General features: G+C 41.7%; 1 protein-coding gene across 2 annotated transcripts; it reads right to left on the bottom strand.

Moving 5' to 3' along the window:
* Positions 1-5,480: 5,480 nt before the first annotated feature.
* LOC119475519 (protocadherin alpha-C2-like) lies at positions 5,481-24,741 on the bottom strand. 2 transcript variants are annotated; one of them, XM_037748318.1, is made up of 4 exons: positions 21,923-24,740; positions 18,582-18,640; positions 13,982-14,067; positions 5,481-6,204 (listed from the first exon to the last, which is right to left on the bottom strand). In XM_037748318.1, exons 1-4 carry the CDS (start codon positions 24,461-24,463, stop codon positions 5,897-5,899), a joined length of 2,994 nt encoding a protein of 997 aa, XP_037604246.1. In that variant the 5' UTR covers positions 24,464-24,740; the 3' UTR covers positions 5,481-5,896. The 2 variants fall into 2 exon arrangements, with proteins under 2 accessions (XP_037604246.1, XP_037604248.1); XM_037748320.1 differs by having other exon boundaries at positions 6,066-6,204; positions 13,972-14,067; positions 21,923-24,741.

The following is a 24,741-nucleotide window of genomic DNA, read 5'->3' as shown; positions in this document are numbered from 1 at the left end:
GAACAGGATTTTACATTTATTTAAAGCTGCATTAAAAAAAAAAATTGTCACTAAGGAGCAGATGAACATCAAACAGATAACACTAACAAGTTTTTTACTGAAGTTCAATTTTAGTTTGGAGTTATTTTTGAAAACAGGGAATACTGGATAGGGGATAACAGCATTTTTTATTGTTTTTTAAATGTGCAAAATGTCCTGTATGTTTGTTTGTTACATTCTTAGTCATGCATTTAATTAGCAAAACCATGAACAATATAGAATATGAAATTATAGGCAAATAAATGTGTCTGATAATTGTTACCCATTATTTTTTCTTCTTACACACTTCTTATAGAATATGAACAATATGGGTCAGTTGTCAGTCTCAGCTTTCACCAGTAGGTGTCAGTATTGCTCAGGAGATGGACTCCTGGAGGAGGCACAGTAGGGAGATGTGCATTAATGATTTCTCCATTCCACAGACAGATGGAGCTCGTGGCACATACATCAACTGTTCCTCTTTTTCTTCCTAGACACCATTAAAAATGAGAATGCGTTGTTCAAATGGAGGAAAATATGAAGTTCCACATGTATCCTTGAATCCTTGCCAACTTTGAATGTGCTGATTTGTTGCTGACCCCTTCACCCTGAGCTCAATGAAGAATTTCAAGCACAAACAGATTAATAAAATCAGATTTTCTTGCATTGTTGTTTGTCCCATTGGTTTTCTCAGTCATAGGTCAGCTGCTTGCATCTGTTTTCCATCAAGTTAATCTCACAATGTTTTTAATTTTGTAATTTGAACAAGTTTCAAATGTGTTTCGACAGTGTTCACTGCCTTGGCTGAGTGGAAGTGGTTAGGGGGGTGATTGAGTAACATTGTCAGTGTGGTTAAGTTGTTTTTCACATTTCTCAACATTGGAAGGACACATTGTTTCAGTTTATAGAGAGATTTCCAGGAACATGTTGTTATGTAATACCACCAGATGGGTTAGATTAAAAACAGTTTAACATTCCCTGTTGGTTGTACTTCCTGGGTTATTTCCTCACACAATATTCTAAAATATTTAATGGAATCATACTATTATAATGTGGTGAGAATGACTGTTACATTCAGTCATCCACCTACGTTTCATTAACAGGTTCTTCCTAAATAATGCCTTGACAGGCAGTTATCCAAAGTCTTTGATTAATTGCAGTTTATTGTTCCAAATGATGACCAATAAAATATGAAGAGTAAATATATAGAAGTGTAGAAGGAAGGCTGCAGGCAGGAAGCCGAAAACAAGGAAGAAGCTCCTCTCACATCAGTATGAACACCACCCAAGTTGAAAGTCAAAACTTAATTAAATTTATTATTTTAATATTATTGTATTATTTTTATTTTTTTATTTCTTAGTCATTTATTCATTTTTTTACTTGTTTATATTTCTTATTTTTTCTTATTTTTTCTTTTTATTATTATTACCATTTTTTCTCCTCTCCTGAATACTTTACTTTTCAATTTACAGTTACCATCTGTTATTATATGTACATATTACTTTATCTATTATGGTTTAGGTTGTTATTGTAGTCCTTTTTTTTTTTTTTAAGGAAACAATAAAAAGCATGATTAATAAAACAGAAATCAAGACAACAGCTCAGATATTAAGATATTTAAGAAAAACTTTATTTGTGACTTATTAACAAAACACATTACCAGATTGATGAAATCATAAGAATCACTATTATCACCTTTACAATGATAAGCAGGTGTACAAAAAAAAGTTATTAACAGATCTGCACTGTCACAGTCGACCGGTACGCGCCGCCACTCACACTGCCACGCCCAGCGACTGAGGAACATTCACTATACACAAGCAGAGAATACATCAACTTCATTTTTTTTTTAATACCATTTTATGTTTTAAAATTTTTTTCTTCTTTTTCGTTAATTTTTTTTCCAAGGGATAGATATGGAGGGTGAGTAAATGATTTGATTTCACAATAGTGTTTGTTTGATCATCATTTCGAAGCGTAACACAACTTTAAGGGTTGATTTTCTTATCTATGAAAATCAAGGGTAAAAAAAACAGAAAAAAAGAGAGCATTTCATAGCATAACACAATAGCATTATGTATATCTAGAAGATTACATTTTCAACAGGATAAAAAAATGTGATTCTTTTAGGTTTTTTCCACAAATTACTGTTTCGCAATAGCGTATATGTACTGTATGCACGTAATGTATGAACGCGTGGATGGGAGTCGAACTTGTGTGTATTGTCTTTGAGAATGTGTATCAGAGGTATATGTATTCCGATACGCGTTTCCCGGTGGAAAAAACATATCTATGTATATATAGTATCTATATAGTATCTGTTTCCTTTGCTTATAACATGCAAACAGCCACTTGGTGATCTGACAGCACAGAATTATACACCTGAAGGACAGGGCAGGAGGGAAAAGACACAACGTGTGCATGGGAGGGATTGAGTCTGATAGCAGCACCTATATACCCCTACTGTGGCTGGTAAAATGATGTTCTAGGAAAAAAAAGGAGGTGATGACACTTTTCATCATGTTGATGCTGTTCCAATATCTACTGCTCGCAATACTATTTATAATTTGAAGGTCCCGCCAGCTGTGATTTTTGACTTGTGTTGATCTTTGCTCGCTTGCTGGTATCATCGCTTCTTGTTGGTGCGCCATAAACAATGTCAACAGTGTGCTTCTTCGCCTCCATTAATCACTAAGTGGATTTCCCCTACTTCTGAGTTGACCACGAGTCGACCTCTTTCCGCTCTTGCTGAACTGCGCTGCACTTATTTTGTAAGTGGCTTCAGTTGAACCAAGTTGATCAGTTGCAGCTGACACAGGAATGACTGCAACACCTCTGCTATGACCTTTTAACTCTGCTGTGGTTTCTTTATCCTCTACGTTGGAGCTATACACTACAATGTCTCATTATATCCATTACAGCATAATCTCAGATTTTTTGCTTGCTTGTCAGCGGTCCTCACAAAGCAATATGAGAGAGAGATGACAGAGCTGTCAACAATGAGCAACCAGAAGGCTGAAGTGCCTAAGCTCAGTTGAAGTTAACAAAAGACGTGTGTGTGTGTGTGTGTATTCTGTGCGTTAATATGCAAATACACAAATGTCACTGTGTTACGGCGGTTCACAGTTCATCGAAGGAGACGAGTGACTTGAAAGATGCCGTCCAACCGTGCTGATTTGAAGAAACGGGAGTTCGAGGGAGGAAAGCGGGGCAAGCGAATCCTACAAGCGCTGAAGCGGTCGAGGCAGTGGCGCAGGGCTTTGGAGAACAACTACTTAACATTCAAAGACAGAAGAAGTAGAGGAATCAGGCTTGAAGAGAAATGAAGCAACGTTCCAGCGTTCCCAGCCATATAATACACTCCCATGTTAAGGATGGCGTCGGCCTTCAGTTTCCAGAGAGGGGGGGGGGGGGTAGTATTTTAGTATATTTTCGTGTGTATGTACTGTACTGTATGTCAAGCAAGAGAGAGCTTATTTGTATGTCTATGTGTATGTGTGCGTAAGAGACAGTGTTTGTGTACAATAATGTGTTTGTCAGACTGGGCTGTGCTGATACACAGCGGGATTAATAAGACCCCGTTGACCTGTGCCATATTCCTAGAGGAGAGGCCAGGTCAGGGGCCGGTTGCATCAGCTGCACGTATAGGTTCCCTATAGGTTCTATTCGAAGAAGAAGCCACTAATCCCGATTCACGCATTGCTAAAACACAAGCGGTAGCACCACAAAAATCTGTTTACCTTAAGTAACAACTAAATATTCAAGCAAGCAATAAAGCAGGTGCAAATGATACGAAGTCACACAATTGCACTCACTATAACAGTAAAAGCAGGATTTTTTTTTTGCACGCAGCGTTTTTTTTTTAAAGTAATTCCATGCCATTTGGCAACTTAAAGGACTATAACAGTGATTTGGGATGTTTCAGCCCATTTTCTACCAATTACACATTCATTTCCAATTTGTATTTTTTAAATGTGTCTTTTTTTCAGATGGAATTTGGTTCCCATTCAATTTCATACAATATTAAAGGTGCTAAATGTGAGATTGGGAGCATTTCTATTGCATCTGCACGGCTCTCAACATGGCGACTGGCAGCTAACGGTGCTAACATTGTAAACAACGGCAACGCTGCTGACAGCTAACAGTGGTAACCTGGGCGAGAACCGAAGGGTGGGTGTGCTACACTTCTGCAACGCTGCCGTCAGTCAGGATATCAGCTGTAACCGCCGTATGAGCGCATTGCAGAGAGGTGGCCGTGAGCTAGCCAGTGGGGCACGCTTGCATGCACGAACATGCACTAAAGGCATATGCGGCCGGCCCGGCTATGTCAACAAAGCACCGAGAAACTCGGATTACAACTAACACAGATGGATAGTGACTTCATTCTCTACTCAGGTAGACATTACCCCTCTATATCTTTATATAGCAAATAGTTGTTTACTGCTATATTAATGCTCTGCATATATCAAATTTAGCAGCTTTAAAATCAACATGCTGAGACTCGGTTGGTAATCCATCATATCCGTGTTTAATTTTGCGATGTTAATGTGATAATGCAGTTCAGTTTTCAAGAGAATCTGCACTTCAACTACGTTACCATGTGATGAAAGTGTAACTTAAACAAGACGCTACGTTCACTTTGATGGATTTCTTAATACGAAAAAGTCTCGAGTCTCAGCTAATTCATTTTGTGCTAATAAATGAAAAACATTGGCCGCCTGAAAGGTAGGAAAATACTTTAAAACAGATTCCCAAAACATAACTGTCAGACCGTATATGATACAAGATTTGTAGAGAATGGACAAAAACTTGCAAAACGTAGTTTTGTCCTTTAAGAGTCAAATATGGATTCTATTTATCAATCGTAATTTTTATGCCAATCTAGTCAACTACAAATCCATCAGCAAGGTAATAACCTTACTGATTTGCTACTCATCTGAAATCTTAATGTTATAACTAGTTACAGCCGTATAGAATTCCCCCCCTTACTACCCATGGTACAATCGAATTCAGTAACTTGCTAATTGCAAATTAACTAGCCAATAGGAAGCCACTTCTTTACCTGGGAACAAACTTGCGCATAGTTGGTGCAACCCAGTCCAGGTCCTCAGCCTCAGCAATGTGCTATGTTACACTGAAACAGAGCTCTTTATTTGAGTGTGGTCCTGCTCGTCTCAGCCACCTACTTCTCTCAAAGGTGCTAATCTCATGGTACATATACTGTATGCTGTTACTTTTTCATTTTTCAGTTTGTTTGTTTTTTTACAAAAGACCACATTTTCTGAATTTCTACAAGGCCTCCATAATATTGAAGACAAAAGCCTTTTTTTGTTCTTAGTTTGGCTTCCACTTCACCTCCAACTAGGTGAGCCAAAAAGGAAGGGGGGCTGCATAAAGACAGAGATGCCAACACAGTCAGCCTCCGCTGACAATGGTCAGATACAAATAGTACACCTTTTTCAGGTGTTTTTGTGTTCATTATACAAACTGGGGTGGGGGGGGGGGGGGGTTGGGGGCTTAGGGGGCAGCAAATCACAGAAAGGCTAATCTAATCCAATAAAACCCTTTCTGTTTTAATTTGGTCCAACCGTTAGATGAAGTCTGTCTACTAAGAACATTTGTTAACCATAAACCTTAGACTTTTACAGGCCAAAGTTATGGGTCAAATGAGCCAAGAAAGACAGAAACATTTGATTTCATGGTGTGGGGAGCCAGGCCTTGTCTAATGAGGGTTTGGCCGCTGTACAGTGTCTATGCAAATATGGTGCAAGGAGGCTCCCTCGGTTCTACAATATGCATTTGGCTTTTTGTTTTTTCCGGCTCTGTAATTAGGAGGGTAGTTTATTGGTAGCTCTGCTTTCAAGTCGCCCCTTCTCCTCTAATCGTCGTCATCCTTTCCTTTATCCTTCTTGTCCTTCTTGTCCTTCTTCTTCTTTTTCTTCTTCTTGGCGTCCTCCTTCTTGCCAAAGCTTATGAAGTCACCTTTGTCATCCACGGGGCCGGCGTCGTGGCGGATGGAAATGATGGCTGGGGATCCGGGGATGATGAAGGCTTCGGGGGGGATCTCTCCGGGCCTCAGTTGCTGAGGAGGGCAGTAGCCCTGTCCGGAGGCGCCGTATCTGAAGTGCCAGCTGTTGCTGTCGACACCGGCGCCCACCGGGGGTGACAGTTCACCGCCATCTCCATCTACACAGGTAGGATGGAAAAGAATTCATGTTAAATCTGGCCCACTCATTACCTTCACTCAATCATCATTGTAACCACACGTAAAGGAATAGTTTGACATCTTGGGAAGTAGTTTTTTTTGCTTTCTTGCAGTGAGCTCAGGCTTTTACACTCCGGGGGCGTGATGAGCCGATCCCAGCTGACATTGGGCGAGGGTGTGGTACACGTTGGACAGGGCGCCAGACTATCACAGGGCTGACACATAGAGACAGACAACCATTACATTCACACCTACGGGCAATTAAGAGTCAACAATTAACCTAACCTGCATGTCTTTGGACTGTGGGAGGAAACCGGAGAACCCGGAGAAAACCCATGCTAACACGGGGAAAACATGCAAACTGCACGCAGAAGGGCACCGTGCTACAAACTTTCTCATTTTACAGCTAAATACTACACAAAAAATATGTTTCTGAAAAGAGAGAAATAGGCATTACAGCAACATAATCTTGATTCATAATTGATCAGCGCTGCCTAGGTTGACAGTTTGATCGGATATCGAGAGTTTCGTGAGCAGTGATTGACAGCTGCTTAGAGACTGCTCGACTCGGATCGGTTGTTTTTGTTCGGGCAACGTGGACACGGAGGAACATTATATTTTTCCATAGATTATCTGTCTCATGCACCACTGCATAGGATATAGCGACCGTTTTATAAAAATAACTTATTATCATATTTGCTCAAAGTTACAGCTTTAAGTATCACTTCCACAGTAGCTCTTTATTATATTTTGATTGCTGGCAAGTGGTAGAAGCAGGACAGCCCACTCTGACCTTGACTCCATAGAGGTGAATCCCCCTTTGCTATTAGCTTACTTGTCGTGAATAATTTTTTCAATAACTGTCCTACTTGTCATGCCTTGTTCCTTACTTCGACTTTATCATTTGGTCTTTGAGACGTTCATAAAATCTGACATGATCAAAATCGAGCAAAAAGCGTTCAAAGCAATCGCCTGACTATGGAGCGATAGCCACAGGGAGTGGATCTTTTCCAGACAGTGATTCGGCTGAGACCACAGGAGGGAACACTGGAAGGGGGCTAACCTTTAAACCACACAAGGATGTTTAACTTGGCAGTGTGATTTGTATTTGTGTTTGGATGATGGCAGCAGCTTAATCCTGTACTCTCATAGGAGGCCAGAGACAGGGATTCAACCTTTCGTGCTCAAGCAGAGAAAGGAACCCAGAGAGCAAAATCAGAAAATAGATACTGATATAGAAAAATTATTATGTAAAGTGAAAATAAGACAAAGCTATTAAGGTCAAAAGGTTAAAGACGGCGGACCGGAAAGGAAAGAGGATGTTAGATGAGATAAGGAGAGAGAGGGAAAGAGAGAGAGAGAGAGAGAGAGAGAGGCAGTAAGAAAGATGGGGGTGGGCGGGCTCTGCAGACACGGTGCTCTCAGGCCCACACCAGTTCCCTCTGCACTGACCTACTTTCAGTCTGGATTTTATTTAGATCAAACACAGGCCCTTGCAAAAAGATTCTGTTTGATTTTTTCTTTGTAGGCTATTTATGACATTGCTGGAGCGCTGAAATGGTTTCAAATCACCGTCCCATTGGGAAGCACACTATTTTGAAAATGCACACCGTCCGTACGCGCAGTGTACCGCCGAGTCTCTACACATGAGCTCATCGAGCAGCACGAGAATAAATTATAAACGCGTAGACTATAATAAGAGCAGATGTAATGGACACTACCAAACTGCTCAATAGTTAGCTCTGCATTATTGCCCCGTTACAACCAGTCCTGCAAAGAGCATACACAGAGCACCGGACACCTTTCACAGATAATTATTGAGCCATGCCTCACTGGAAATTGATCATATTTTAACTCGTGCAAACATGAGGATGAAAAGGATTGATGTTTGTAATATAGCAGGAGAGGTCAGATGTTGTAGCAGCGTACCATCGAGACGGGAAAAACAAAGCCACATAAATAATTTGTTTTCGACTTGCAAAAATAGAAGTATTCATTTTTAAGTCACATTAAATAATTAGCGGGTGAAGGACCAGGGTAACAAATGAACCATTTCAAGCCATGACTGCTGAGGAAAATCCAGATATATTTTTAGCTTTTTTATTATTATTTTTTACAATTTTTTCTTGTGTTTTTAAATGTTACTTTTTTAATTAAATTTTAAATACATTTTACAAACAAGCCAATTGCTGCTAATTGACCTTTATGTAATTTAGCTTGTTTAATGACTAGTCAGTGTCAGATGTTGTCATATGATCTGTAACTCTATTAGTGGAGTTAGTGCTATAATACTGTAATGCTGGACTGTTTCTGAGGATTATGACATTTGATGTTATGGTCTGTCTGTTTGTATTTAATCTGGGTATTAAACCCAGGAAGAGGATGTGGTGTTTTAAATAAGTCCTATTCAATGGCTCATATCAATGGTTATGCAGGGAAGATGGCTTCTCGTGTGGAGGAGGACAAACACGCTTAAAATAAACTGAAAAGACAGAAAGAGATGTGCAAAATACTGTGAGGCAGAATGTGGATGATCTTATTGAGCCGGTAACGCAGTGCACAGCATCGCTGTACACAATGCACCTCCATTTTATAGAAGTGACACACCATTTCCTGTTACCTGATGCTGCTATTTAAGGGAAGATGAGTTGATGCTCTGTCAGAAGAGTTTTGCAATCTTTATTTAGACCGTCTTGTATTGATAGAAGATCTACAAAGGGTCTTTCTTTCCAAATTTTATTTTTACAAATAATTTAAACCATATTTATTAAACCTAATCCAGGGCAGACATCGAATACCTGCAGACCACTAATCACCATAAACTCAGGTAACTTTGTGAGTCATGGTGCTAGAGGAAAGCCGTGGGGTCATTAAAGCAAACTTCCCGTATATTTCAACCTGCTGTATTTGACATGAATGTGGTCATTTTGACTATATGAGTGCTGCCAGCTTTGCATTCATCATCCCCATTGCAGAGATTCAGGGAAAACTGCAGGAGCCTCCTACAGTTTTACAAATAAGCATGATTTTCACATGAATAATTTAAAACAACTGTCTCTGAGTTCATGCGAAATTAAACACAGAAAGTAAGTACAACACTTTATCATCCCAACTTTGTCACAATCACAATCAAAAAACACTTGTTTAAGATGACACAACAAAACCCTTCAGTTAGGTTTAGGAAAACACATTTGTATAGTGCAAACGTGACTTGATGACATAAACAGGACACAAACAATTAGCTGATTGTAAAGTGAAAGTGAAACATGACGCAGGGGATACTAACAACGGTGTTTTGTTTGTTGGACCCATCCACCTCTCCTCCTGCTCGCCCTGTTTGTGTCTTTCGCTCTTTATAATACTTAACCACAACACTTCACTGGGTTCACTGAAATATTGGGATTAATCGTCTGTGGCAAATTATTATTAATTTAAGATTTTGTAGAAATTTGTCCAGTAATATTTGAGATATCTTGATTTGATCAAAGCGTGTGGACACATAGTGATTACTGGGTCATCTAATGGTTTTGGCCAGACGGTTACAGGTAGGCTAAGACCTGCTTGGGTTATATTAGACAACTCATCAAGATAGAATAAATGAAAAAGACCTAAAATATAATTAAACTTTTGCTGATTACTGGACTGGTAGTAAAGCTGCAAACTGCACTATAATGACGATGTTCCTGCAGTGAAGAAAAGTGTACACTATCAGAGCAGTACGGTGTTGGGCTTATGCACACCTGATGGGGCTGGAGCAGTGCATGTCCCTACGCATGACCAGCTGAGCTAAAATGTCAAGTGGCTATGTAGCGTCTAATCAAGTGAATGTTGTCTCTTCGTCTTGGGACATCCCAGAGCTCTCTGCTGCACTGGCTGTGACAAATCCAAAACCCTGACATTGTTAATTAGAATTTAATCTGAGATATTCCTGCGTGCGTGTGAAATAATAATTCATAACGAGCAGGTCGCGTCACAGCTCGGAGGAACTACGAAGAGCTTCGCTGCTACTGTTTCTCGAACATGGAGGATTATTTGTAACTCTGCCATTGCTTCATATTAGCCTATATTTCACAGCGAATGGATTATGGTGTAACTGCTGGTAAGCAGGTCAGCACAGCTCCTTGTAAGGAGGGTTGCCATGACACCTGGTGTAGATGTGTGGGTGTTTGAAGCCTGATTTCGTATAACCTTGATGTCCTACATTTAAAATAGGCTATTTCCTGTCTAATCCGAGACACAGTTCCATTTGAAATGAATCCCTCTGGTGGTTTGTAGCACATGCACAAATCTAACAGTGCTTGTGTAAATATATGCGGCATGTATTCTGCATGAGACACATCTACCTAAACCATTCTTTCCTTTATGATTTCCTTTTAAATGACTGCGTGGCCTCTTTTTCCTCTTAATACCTGCCCTTGCTGAGTCCCCTTCCCTTTTCCGTTCCCTACTCCTTCCCTTTTTTTTCCCCGTCTCTAAATCTTCCATTCAGAGATATGACCGGTTGCCATGGAAACTGCCTTCGCCCACTCCCTGCTGATGGAGGGTGCGGCTGCTGCAGCAATCTCTCAGTTAGACAGTGTTGCCAGGCAACAGGTCACATGGCGTTCCCTAGCAACAACACTACTGCAGGAACCTGCCAATCCTCTTAACCTTTCTCTTTCTCCATCCCCCCACACCTCGCTTTTTTTTTTTTTCCTCCACCCCCCCTGTATGTCTCCTCTGCTCTTCCTCTCCAAAATTGCTTTTAATGTTCTCTCTTTTTACTCTCTTATCACTGATAATAGCTTCTCTCCCCCTTCTGGCGTTAGACAAATGTCTCCTCATCTGCGCCATGGGGTCACTTACATAAACACAGTTTTTTTAGGGTGCCACATTTAGATGCATCACAGCATGTCAGACAACTTCATCATGATAACTGCAGACATGGAAATGTGTCACAAAAAAAGGCTCCACCTCTTGATACATGGTAAAGAGGATCAACCTACAATCCAGTACATGTCTGTGCCTCAGCACTGAGCCGCTCCTAACAAATTATTTCCTAATGCAACAATGCACCCCTGATGGGTCTGCAGTACACTGTGTACTCTGCTTAAAGACAATATTTAAGTCTTTACATGACCGCAGAGGCAGCTTTCCACCTGCTCTAAAAAACACACATTTTTCTGCAGTACTGAGATACTGGTACAGCTTGTACCTCAAACAATTCCCCAGCTCTCTTTTCCACAGAGAGAAAAGCTGACAGACAGTAAGACATATTCTGTAACTGACTCGTTGAGTGATGGACTGTGATGCTACCCTTCACCCTCAAGTCTCTACCCATGTTCTAATTCCTGTAACTAGACAGGAAATCAATGAATGGAAGCTCGGCTGAAGGAAGGATGGAACAGCTCACAATGTTCCCAAACACTTTTTCGAAATCTAAGTTTCAAAAGTTTTCCGATCAGCCAACAAAAGCTGTGATTCATTAGCTCTGAGCTCAGTGTTTCGGGTCATTTTCGAGGCCAGTTCTATTAATACTCCCGTTGTGCTACATGCTACACATTCTCACTGCTGCCACCCACTCAGGACATCTGGTTTCTTATTAAAAAACAGTTGTTTTTTTCAGTCTGTAGCTCTCCATGCTGCCAGCTCCTTTCATGGGAGGATGCAGTTGTTTATCTGTGGCTCTGCATAAGGGCCTCAGGCTTTTGGCACCTCAGCTAAGCTCTATACGAACATCACACTGGAATTCATGATCATGTAGATATTCAAAGCACAATTCTGTCAAATCCCCAGTTTTACCATTAAGGTGTTGTGACCTTCCAAAGAAATGATGCCTGGGTTAAACTAATGTGTTTACAACCTCTGAGAGTGTACATTACTATTACAAATATTGCCCTAGATGTTGGCAATTAAAGGAATAGTTCAACATTTTGGGAAATGCGCTTATATATTTTGATGCCAGGATGTTGAGATGATTAATACCACTCTCATGTCTGTACGGTAAATATGAAGCTAGAGCCAGGAGATGGTTGATGATGATGATGATGATGATGATGATGATGATGATGATTAGCTTAGAGTAGGTGGAACTAGCTAGCCTGGGTCTTGTTCAAAGGTTATAAAAAAAGATCCATACCAGCACCTCGAAAGCTCACTGAATAACAGTAAATCTTGTTTCTTTAACCCGTACAAAAAACAAAATGTAAAACTGAAACCTTTACACTGCAACTTCCCATTTTTACACTTTGGTTTTTGTACAGATTAAACAAACGAGATAGGCAGAACAAAGCTAGTGGTTTCCCCTTACTTCCAGTCTTTATGCTAAGCTAAACTAACAGTCTCCTGGCTGTAGCTTAATCTTAAGCGTGAAGACCAGTGGGCTACCTCCGGAGTCTGAAAAGTGAAGCCAATGCGGAAGTGCCTTAAACTTGCATTCTTTCTAATAGCCAGCAGGGGGCGACTCCTCTGGTTGCAAAAAGAAGTCTGATTGTATAGAAGTCTATGAGAAAATGACCCTACTTCTCACTTGATTTATTACCTCAGTAAACATTGTAAACATGAGTTTATGGTCTCAATTGCTAGTTTCAAGTCTTCTTCAATACAGCATGATGTTCATTTAGTAAATTATGGTCCCATTTAGAGTAAAATAGACCATGAAGCAGGGTATGCTTTAGGGCTTGGCTACCTTGTGATTGACAGGTTGCTACCATGGCGTTATCTGTTCTGGTAGTTGTCCATGTATTTGTCTCAGAACTTTAACCCATTCTCAGTGTGTTTTTCAGCTCATGAAAGTTAATTGTAACATTCAGGTAGCCTAAAAATGTCTTATTCAGCGTTCGGTTGTACTTAGCTCCACCCTCTTGTATCACTTCTGGTTGCAAAAAAACAAGATGGCGACGGCCAAAAACCAAGATGGTGATGGACAAAATGCAGAACTCAAGGTTTCAAAACGGCAGTCCGCAAACCAATGGATGAGGTCACGGTGACTACGTTCACTTTTTATATACAGTCTACGGTACAGACATGAGAGTTGAATCGATCTTCTCAACTAACCCTTGGCAAGAAAATGAACAAGCATGTTTCCCAAAATGTGGAATTATTCCTTAGTTACCATAACCAGTAGGAATAAGATAAGACAAATCCATGAAAATGTAACACAAGTTGTAAAAATAGAGTTTCGATTTACCAGAATTACCTTACTATAGTCATATCTGTTTCCTACAAGGCTTGTCTAAAATTATCTTCAGCATAATTAGTATTTTGGAGCACTAGTAGAGAGCATGCATCATCTAAAAAACATTGTCAACCCATTCACTGTTGCCATTGTTTAACTATTACTTAATGGCTAACATAATAGTTTTTAATATGCCCTGGGCAGGTTATGCCCTTCTGTCTAATGATGTCATTTTTTTTCTCCGGTATATACAAATAACTTCCACTGTCTGCTGTATTTATGAACCCCAGGGTTGATTCTCTTCACCAGCCAGCAGTTAGCTTCATCGGGAGGAAGTAACACGAGTCACAGCGACAAGGACAAGAACACTTGCTGGCTTCCCACCATTATGTTTTTGGCACTCACAACCAAAGTACCAGAGGTTCAAATCCCAGGTGCCTACTTTAACATGCCTTTCAACAAATAACTTGGAGTTGTACATATTACATAAAGACCTTTCACTTAAACATCCTCTACTTTTGAGACATAGATTTTAAAGCAAGATGAATGTTTTCTTTTGTTCAAATGTAAATGTCAAATTGGCAAAATTTACTTTTACTCACCTGCGGCGCTGGACACAGTGGGCCAGTTCTGGACCAGCATCCCCTGGGCTCCCTGCATCACAGAGGACTCCTCCATGTGGACCGAACTGAAAGGCAGAACACATTCAGCAAACCCAATGAGAACACATCAAATCAAATATCAATTCAGCCTTTGAAACAAGCATTGAGTCTGTATTCAGGGATTTCACCTAGAGATGCGTTGTAGTTTAGAGGTTTGTGTTACATCTTCATCCATCCAACTTCATCAATTGAATCTCTTCCACCCGCCTTTATTGTGCTGTTACAGGTGCTGACTGCAGCTGCTTCACAGTAAAAGCTTTCTCATAACACTTTGTTGTGTTTTTAGATGACATTTATTTACATATTGAATAAGGATACATAACATATTTAATGGATTTAAGTATTTCCAGCTGATCTTGTTACATATTTATATTTTAATAATTATGTATAAAAAGTAGGACACCTACACTTACCACACGCAAATGAAAACAATATTTTAAAATTCACGCTACAAGCACAACATAGACTCTCAGGATGGCACCAAAGTGAAGTTTCAAATGCTTTTTTATTTTAAGTTTTTTCACTGGATGTGAAAACCCAGAGGCTGTTTCATTCGACTTAGCATGGGGCCATGCAGCACACTGAGAGAGGCAATGCAGAAACCATTCCTTCTATTTTCACTCTAAAGGTTCACTCACTACATTTACAAGCACACTAATATTCCATTATTATTCCGAATAATGACAATATTCTGAATTTGATACGGGTCATGTAAACAGCATATTCCGTTTAGATATTCTGAGTATGCGTGGCTGCATGTAAACGGGAATATTAGTAGAATATTAATTTTCACTAGCCATGTAAACAGCTTGTTTTTTTCAGAATAAGGGCAAAAACCTAAATATTTTGTGCATGTCACCTTGCGTTGACTCTCACCGGAAAACGGTTAATTAAAAAACTATTAGCTGGTTCTGTCCAAAGATTACAAAATCTGTGACTTCATGGAGTCATTTTCATCACAGTGAAGTTGCCAGGCAACCAGGGGCAAAGAAATATTCACATTTCACATTTTTAAACCGTGAAACTACAATTTGTCATTTTTACAGTTATCTTTTTGTATGGATTAAACAAAAGAAATATATGTTTTTAGTGAGCTTTTCTGATTCTGATTTAGATGGGCTGGAAGGCATATTATGTTACCTTAGAACAGACAAGTTTTTATGCTGAGGTAAGATAACTGGCTGGTGGCTGAGGCTTCATATTTAACAGACAGATATGAGAGAGGTATCAATCTTTTCATCTAACTCTCCGCATAAGAGTGAATAAGCGTATTTCCCTATGGCGAACTATTCCTTTAACAACGTGAACTTTGGGTGTTTAAATGCATTTTTGTAAATACTGAATTGCTTTACAAGAAGCAAAGCAAAGGGGAAATATATGTTGGAAGATAGTTGTTTGAATCAGAGCAGTTAGGAATCAGTATTATCTTATTAAATAGCAATAGGCCTTTTTCACAGCAGACATTTTGACTTGTCATAGAAGGAAAAGCACGGGTGTTACAGATAACACTAAGGATGGCTCTGTTCTATTCAGTTGTTCCAGTGAGAGTGACAGCGAGCCAGCATGCACAATACCAGGACCCTGAAATCAAAGCATTTGTTTTTAAGTCAAAATGTCTTCCGGGAAAAAGACGAGCTTTCCCTCAAAAACATAATAAAGCTGGGGAAATATGACGAAACAGAATCACTAAAATGTAACTTTAAGTGTTGAAACTCTTGTAATGCTGTAATCAACACACCAAGCCAAGTGCATGAGTGCAGTTTTCCAACCTAGGCTTGAGATATTTCCCCCCATACATTCATAATGAAGGTAGAGCTTACTGTATAGGAGGACCTACCCCGACTGCAATGCAGCACACCAAGCATCTACCTTTAACTGCAACACACTTATAGTGTTATGTTGAATAGGGATTTGTCATGAATATAAAATGGCCATGTACAGTCTGAGCAGTGTGGGTTTCAAGTCTTTCCATAAGCAAAAGTGCTGGTTTTAATGTGTGAGAATATGACACAGATACTAGTGTTTTGTACACTGACTAACTACACTACAGTAGAAATGTGGGTCAGTAATGTTGGTGCTACACGCTGTGTGTAGTGTGATACATTACAGCATGCGTGTGCTGGGGTTAAGTGTATAATATGAGCCTGTCTTGTGTCTACGCGTGTTACAGGCACTGCCATTTTAGAGATGGCAGCGGCAAATTGCAATGATGATTTATGTTAATCCATGTCATGTTACAGTGACTTGATGACATGATGCACATTATGATACCCCTCCACGCCATAGAAATTAACACTAATATCCAATTAAATCAAACTTAGACGGAGCAGAAGACTGAGCAGTAAGCATTGTTGGCATGAAATTATGAAAATTCAGACATGTGGAGGTAAAACTCATTGGTCCCTGACGTTCCAGCTGTCCTCATATCAAATTAGCAAAACACTTAATTACATATTTTAAAGAGGACGTTTTATGCTTTTGTGCTTCCCCCCCCCCCCCTCCCCCTCCTTTAGTGTGTTATAGTTGTTTGTGCATGTAAAAGGTCTGCAAAGTTACAAAGCCGAAAGTCCACGCCAAAGGGAGTTACTCTCCCCCACAGAAACACTGCTCCTGGCCTGCTTGAAACGCCTTGCTTGAAGTCCTGTCTTTTCTTCTGTAATGTGGTGATGTCACCAAGTAACACATTTGTATAATAGCTGCCTAGGGACTAGTTTGGAACGCCCTCAAACAAAGCTAGTTAGAGCGGAGCTGGAGCGGAGTCCGAAAGAGTTTGGTTGTGTTGACCAATCACAACAGAGTCGGCCAGCTGACCAATCAGAGCAGACTGGGCTTTTTGGGAGGGGGTTGAAGCTCACACAGAGCGTTTCAGACAGAGGGTGAAAAGAGCACAGTCAGTATGAGAAAAGTAAAGCGTTTTTTGAACACTAAAGCATGTAAACATGTTCTAGTAAAAACCCAAAATAAAAGTATGTACCTGAATAAGCATAATAGGTCCTCTTTAAGACAACTGTTGTGACCTGATCATTACAAAATGTAAGTGACAGATGTAGATACAAAAAAAACTATTTTATTATTCTATTATACTTTTTTTGTATTCTCTAATTTGCAGTAGGTAGTAGGGACGTCACAAGAACCAAGTCGATGCCAAAATTCGGAAAACTTGACGGTACTTGTTTTTCTAGAAGGGTTCGAGACTAACAACGTGACCAGGGGACACTACCTATTTTTTCCCCGATAATGCTACATTACAAACAACTAAACTGTATTGAAATAGGCAGGACAAGAGCTAGTTATTGTTAGATGTTAGCAACAGGTAAGCAGCACAGTCCTGCACTGAGCTAACGTTAACGGGAGGTGCCATTGATTTACATTATGATGTGTTCAGGCTCTACTCAGTGACTATTGGGCAAAGTTAAATTCTAACATTATCATCCATCCATTTATTATCTGTAACTGCATATCCTATTCAGGGACGCGTGGGGGCTGGAGCCGATCCCAGCTGACATTGGGCAAAGGCCTAACGTTATCATGATGTGTTCAAATGCAATCTTGTAAAATGTAGTCTTTGGCAAGAAACTTGAATAAATCCAGTTGTTTGAAAGAGATGTTTTCACAGCAATATAAAATAGATAATAAAAGGGAATTATGATCTATTTAACTTCCTAACAAAAACCAGGTTGCAAATGGTGATAAAGGAGTAGATGTTGAAGTACATGAGATTTATTGTTTTACTTTTGTTTTTGTTGTATAGAGAATCATGGAATTTCACAGGTATTGGTATTGACTACTAAATTTCTGGTATCGTGACATCCCTAGTTGTAGCTAATGAGAAAGAGATCTTTAAATCAATCTATAATTGGTATTTGGTCAAGCAATAAGATGTAAGAATCCATATCTGGAAAAACAAGTAGTCCAAAATGTCCTCTGCTGTCTGTGTTTACAACTTCTCCCCTCGTCTCTGGACAAAAATACAGAAATACACGCGGAAACGCACACACACACGTGTGGGGCAGCTGTACTCGCAGACACTGATGCATGTGTGCATCTGATAATCTGAGAAAGGTCATAGTCAGCTCATTTGTCCTTCATGCTTCCTGCTTAAAGACTGTAACTGGGGGGGAGCGACGCTCAGAATGTAGATGACCTATATAGTGTTACACTGCAGTGGAGGAGTACTATGCGTCCACCGATGGGAGCTGCAGATGGCTTTTCCCAACGGAAAAGGACGGGGTTGAGGTTCAAACTGATGCTGAGGGGCAACTAACGGCCATTTCTGATAATAGCAGACACTGATCTGTACTATTGTGGTGCTGTGTCTTTTTTTTAAAGTGTTATTAATAGAGGTCATTTTGAGGTGCAGGTATCATGATGTGTCAAAAACGTTTGTATTTAGAAATACCGTGCATTGCCGCTGTGGTTTTTTTGAAGGGTAACTATTGCGGTACCATAGACTGCAGGTGTAGACAGAGTAGGATGAATAGGTGTAACTTTTTCTAGATGATCAAAAGTTGCAAAAGAGTTAAAGATGGAAAGTGCTTACCTCTGCATCCCTGCCCTCAAAGATGCAGAATATCGCCAGTCAGCATTCGGAGCTTTCGGCTGAGCGAGCAAGAGGTAGAGAGAGAGAGAGAGAGAGAGAGAGAGAGAGACAGGAGGGGAGAGAGAGAGAGAGAGTTTAGTTTGATCTCACACAGTGCAGAGCGCAGGCTGGGCCATGGCCTCATCAATTAATCATGATACACATCCCAGCTCTGGACGTGATAGGAACACTGCAGTCATGTCCCCCATTGCAAGCACACACATACACACACACACACACACACACACACACACACGCACACACACACACACTCACACACATGCATACATATTGATATCCACACAGACCACAGAAGGATTTTAAAAAGGGCAGTGACTGAAAGCCATATTGACAAGTTTTTGGACAGTGTCTCACTCCATGGCTCTATAAATGTGAGAGCTGGGGGAGTCATGCCCTTTCCCTGAGTGCCAGGGTGTTTGTACAGGCCGATGTGCATGTGTGTTTGTGTGTAACTGTGAGTGTCTGTCTGCTCCTGATGAACCTGGACGCTGAGTGCTCGGAACTCCCGGCGGTCCTCTGGTAAATTATGGCCTTCAAAAACCAATAAGCAAGAGCCATCATCATCATCGCCAGGGCAACCACATCCTATACCTCTGGTCTGTATCAGCCCAGTGTGAAGGGCAATGTGTAGGATTTAGTGTAATACAATATGCTGGACAAATCATCAATAACATTTCACAAATTATCGCTCTATAGTCTTGTATTAAATGATTTTATCTTCTATCTTTCTTGCTTTGGAGATTTATTTGATTCTGATTCTGATATGATCCCATTTTTTGTGCGTTTTCCTACAAATGTCCGGCAACATGTGTCAATTTCCGCTTGTTACATTCATGTCTTTTCATAATATACTTCTGTCTTCACAGGAAATCACTTGGTTAGGTTTAGGCATTGAAACTACTTAGTTAGGTTTAGGAAAAGATTGTGGAAGTGACGTTACTTAAGTACAGAAGTTATGTGATTCACATGGGATACGAACACCAGTCTCCTGGGTGAAAGTCTGGTGTCTATTTCCGCTCATTACATGCATGTCTTTTTCAAAATAAACTTCTGTCGTCACAGGAAACCACTTGGTTAGGTTTAGGCAACAAAACTACTTAGTTAGGTTTAAGAAACGATTGTAGAAGTGGCGTTACTTAGGTACAGAAGTTACATGACTCACGCGGGATAGGAACACCGGTATCCTGGGTGAATGTCCGGTGTCAATTTCTGCTCTTATATTCATGTCAACGGAAGTTACGTGACAAATAAGTCAACGTAGTGACGTAACTTAAGTGTGGAACTTACATTTCCACCCCGCCCGTTTGTCGCTCTTTATACTTCCTGGTTCAGGATTACGTGGACTACATACAAATTAATTTTGTTTGCTATCCTGTATATGAACTACAGTGCATTACTTTTCGTAGGTATATCTACAAACAGTGTATGAGAACAGCCTGAACTCTGCTATTATTAGATTGAAGCTACTATATAGACCTTTTTTGTTTGTGCATATTTGCGCTAAAAAACTGATAAACTATTAGATATTTAAATGTTTCTAAGAACACAGCAAATATTGGTGAAATTAAAATACACTGCCTGGACGAATGTTTTTTTGTCTAAATACTTAAATGTTTTTTAAATGACCCTACATTAGTTTTAATAGTCTATTGGAGTCACGATGTTAAAGCTGCAAGCCTTTAATGAAAATCTAATTTTGCTGATGATTATGCCTTTAAATTCAAAGAACCATATGAATCTCACAGGGGTAAAAGTCATATTTTAATGAGCTAATCTTCCATAGTCATTAATTTTGCCTACTCATTACTTTCCTCACGAGTGGGCACATGCACTGTATGGGATGATTGCAAACAGCTGCATGAATGCTATAATCTGTCAGCATCATGTGGGTTGTTGTTGTAGCCTCGGACCTCAAAAACACTGAATAAGAAAAGCTGTGTTTAAGCCACAAACCTGCTCAGGCAGTAGCGAGTGTCCCAGATACAGATGGCACATTATGTTCCTCAGTGCAATTCAGAGGGGAGTGTTTTCTGCTGGTAGACCCAGCCTCTTTGAGCAAATCTAATTTGCGGGGCTGCGGAACACAGTCTGGAGGTTAATTTAATTTACACTGCTACACTTGTCTTGGTAAGATGTTTTTCTTATAACTAATGTACTAGTGGCTGGCACCTGATATTTAAGATGATGCACCCAGAGATGACCTCTTAACCCTAGGAGCATTTGCCTTGACAATATGACACTAAAAATGATGTTATTCCAATATCTGAACCACCAATCTCTCAAACCTCTCTGCTGGCATAAAAGCAGAATATATCTATCCAGAAATCTCTGCTTGGGTCAAACCTGAACTCCTTAAATCTACAACTGATAGACATGAACATTTACACGAATGGTGCATGTATGGCTAGGAAAACAGGTATGCAAGACTACTTGATTGGGATCATGGCAATATTAGGTAGAGTATATTTGACTGTTGGAGTTTTTTTGCAATATTTCATGTAAATCAGGGATTGTTGATACAGTATCTGAGAAATTGAATCATTAGTAATGCAGAAATGCCCTAGCAAGTAAAGGAATTCACTGTTTCACTCATCTAGAACCGTTGTAGTTCAGAAAATTGTATCAGTGAAGTGTCATGCAGCCTTTAACAACGAGAAAATAACATTGCAGTAGGGGTAAATGCATGTCTCTTCTATAGTCAGAAGCAACAATATCAAGTCAATTAACCCCAACTGCTCCAGTGCAACAGTTTTACTCACACACATACCCGCCCCCACATACAAGCCAAACCCACTCGCACAGAGAACGAGCCAGTAGAGTGAAGACTACATGACCTGTTCTCAGCGTAGATGTGATGACAACCTCGAAACTGAAACACAAATCTCTGAATCATCAGAAATTGCACAGGACCCTGAAAAGCATCAGGCCTGACACTAATGCAGTGTGAGTGCTGAGCTGGGTTGGGCCGGGGCTGAGCGACAGCACAGTACAAGTGGGAACTGAACAAAGAGAATGAAGCTTGCAAGGATTTGATTCATTGCAGGAGGGGATCAAACTTGACATGCAGGAATATCATCACCCTCCTGCAACACTGACAAAAATTATGACGATGCATGCCGTAGCAATTATGAAAAGTCATGTTGAGCATGTACTTCAAAAAACGGTGTTACATTGTTTGGAGCTAAATCAAATGTAATAAACCCACTAACATGTAAACATGATGATTCATGACCTTCCAGTTATACAGACAAAGGTAAGCATAAAGAGAATTAATGACACACCTCTGGGCAGAGTTGCATCGAGGCATCAGGCATGCTCAGTCTGCGTACAAATCCACTTCCACTCGTGAAGAAGCGGTCGGCGCCGCTACCCCAGGTGCCACTGATGGGACGTCCCGTGTTGTAGAACATGAACGTGTCACTGCCAGAGGTGGCGGTCAGGCAGGTCTTGTAGCAGTAAGTCTTTGTCAGAGAGCCGTTCCCACGCACTTCAATGTAGTGAGGCTCCACTTTGAGGTCTCTCCGAAGCACCACGTTGTTGTTAGGCTGTGCCCCGGGTCCACCGACGCCTTGCCCGCCGGCACTTACGCTGCTGCTCCCGCCATCTGGAGGGGGCTTCTGTGACACACAGCAAGGGGAGCAGGACCCAGGCTGGGTGCAGTAGGCATGGCAGCGGACGATGGCCAGCACCACCACGGTGACCAGGAAAACGAAGGTGGTGGCGCTCAAAGCTACGATCAGGTAGAGGGTCACGTTAGAGAAAAGCAGCGTGCTGTGAGGTCGGATGATCCTCTTGGGGTCGGGGACCACTTTGGGCTGCACCTCCATGATGGCCACGTTGATGGTGGCGGTGGAGGAGAGGCTGGGCAGCCCATGGTCCTTGACCACAACGGTTAGGGCGAAGGAGGTGGAGTTATCCTCCAGGATCCTCCGAGTGGTCCTGATCTCGCCGGTGTGTTCATGCACCTTGAACAAGTCCATGTCGGTAGCTGTTTCCAGCACGTACACCAACCAGGCGTTTGGACCGGCGTCTGCGTCGTAGGCCACAACTTTGGTCACCATGGCGCCGGGCTCTGCGTTCTTTTGCACTGTCTCCAAGGAGCGTGTGCCATTGCCGGGAGGGTTGACTATAAGCGGTGCGTGGTCATTCTGATCCATTATGTAGATGTAGACGGTGGCGACTCGGCTGAGCGGAGGAATGCCCCCGTCTTGGGCTTTGACCTGGAAGTGAAACTCTCTCAGTGACTCATAGTCGAAGGCTCGCAGGGCGTAAGCCTCCCCTGTATCGGCCTTCACAGACACATACGACGTGACAGGGATGCCATGGTTGTTGTCATTGAGCACTGTGTAAGTGATGCGTGCGTTCTCTTTGATGTCCGCGTCTTGAGCTTTCACAGTGCACAAAGAGGCCCCGGGGGCGTTGTTCTCAGCCACGTAGACGGTGTACGAGGTCTGCTCGAATCGCGGCGGGTTGTCATTAACATCAGCCACATCCACTTGTATGGTCTTCTGGGAGGAGAGGGGAGGGTTTCCTCCATCCGTGGCACTCAGAGTGACATTGTAGGCATCAGTGGTCTCGCGGTCCAGGAAGGCTGAGGTAACCAGAGTGTAGTAATTTCTGAATGACTTGATCTTGAAAGGAAGGCCTGCTGGGATCTCCAAGCTCACCTGCTTGTTCGCGCCAGAGTCTCGATCAGTGACACTAATGAGGGCCACCACTGTGTCTGCACGGGCGTCCTCCCTCACAGGGCTCGACAGAGATGACAGCACTATCTGAGGGACGTTGTCGTTCACGTCCACCACCTCCACCACCACCTTGCAGTGTGCCGCCACGGCCCCGGGGCCCTTGTCCATCGCCTGGATGTACATCTCGTAGGAGTTGGTCTCCTCATAGTCGACATTGCTCCTCACTCTTATCTCTCCCGTGTTGGTGTCCATGCTGAACATCTGCCTCACTCTCTCGGGGGTGTAGCTGCTGAAAGAGTAATACACCTCTCCATTCGTGCCCTCGTCCAGATCAGTCGCGTTCAGTTTGATTACCAGGGTGTCTTTGGGCGAATTTTCCAACAGTTTCACCTTGTACACCGGTCTGTCAAACACGGGGACATTGTCATTTGAGTCCAAGACCCGGACGTTGATTTTAGCCGTGCCAGTTTTCTCTGGCGACCCACCATCCACGGCGCTCAGAATCAATTGGTGGTAAGGCGTCTGTTCGCGATCAACTGGCTTTTTGAGCACCAGCTCGATGTGCTTTGTGTTCAGGGAGGGTTTGTTGGACACCAGCGCGAAATGGTCGTTTGTGCTGAGCTGATACATGCGAACCGAATTGGACCCAACGTCTGGGTCTTGAGCGTTTTCGATGGGGTAACGAGACCCGGGTAAAGCAGATTCTGTGATCTCTAGTTGGTACTCTTCTCTGGGGAACTGCGGCGCGTTATCATTGGCATCGACAATCTCCACCTCGACATGGTGCACCTCATTGGGGTTCTCAACCATCACCTCCAGATTGATGAGGCAGGTGTTGGACATATCGCACAGCGCCTCCCTGTCGATCCTCTCATTGACGAGCAATTTGCCATTTTTGGGGTTGACAATCACGTAGCGCTTACCGCTGTTGGAGACTACCTTAATCTTTCGGCTGGCGAGCCTTCGAATATCGAGCCCCAAGTCATGCGCCAGATCACCCACCAGTGCGCCGTTTTCCAGTTCCTCCGTAATCGAATATCGCAATTGTCCAAACGAAAGGCCACAAAACAAGGAAAATATCACAAAATAAAAAGGCACATTATTCCCTATCCACTTGCATATCCCCGCCACAGCCATCGCAAGCTCACAGGATCCGCAGACGGATTAAAACGCAGCCTTCCGCCTTTTTAGCTTGCAGTATCTCGCGTCCCAGCACCTCATTAAGGTGGGCTAATTGGTCTCCCAGTAGATGGAACACAAGCGGCTCATCCATTGTGTTACACGGCGGAGGTGAATCTTCTCCAGCGCACCCATATTTCCCTTTGTGTCCGTGATGCGCTTTCTTTTTTGTCTCCAATGCGCGCTGCTGACGGGTGTTTCTGCTGCCGCTGGAGCTGTGAGATCCGTCAAGATTG

The sequence above is a fragment of the Sebastes umbrosus genome, chromosome 17 (genome assembly GCF_015220745.1).
Source record: "Sebastes umbrosus isolate fSebUmb1 chromosome 17, fSebUmb1.pri, whole genome shotgun sequence".
Classification (NCBI taxonomy): Eukaryota; Metazoa; Chordata; class Actinopteri; order Perciformes; family Sebastidae; genus Sebastes; species Sebastes umbrosus.
This window is presented reverse-complemented; position numbering and strand designations above follow the sequence as displayed.

Coding starts and splice junctions, on each gene's coding strand:
- LOC119475519 (XM_037748318.1), bottom strand. CDS start 24,463: ATGGCTGTGGCGGGGATATGCAAGTGGATAGGGAATAATGTGCCTTTT. Junction 18,641..21,922: donor CGATGCAACTCTGCCCAGAG/GTGTGTCATTAA, acceptor TTGCTCGCTCAG/CCGAAAGCTCCGAATGCTGA. Junction 6,205..13,981: donor CACTGTGTCCAGCGCCGCAG/GTGAGTAAAAGT, acceptor CTACCTGTGTAG/ATGGAGATGGCGGTGAACTG.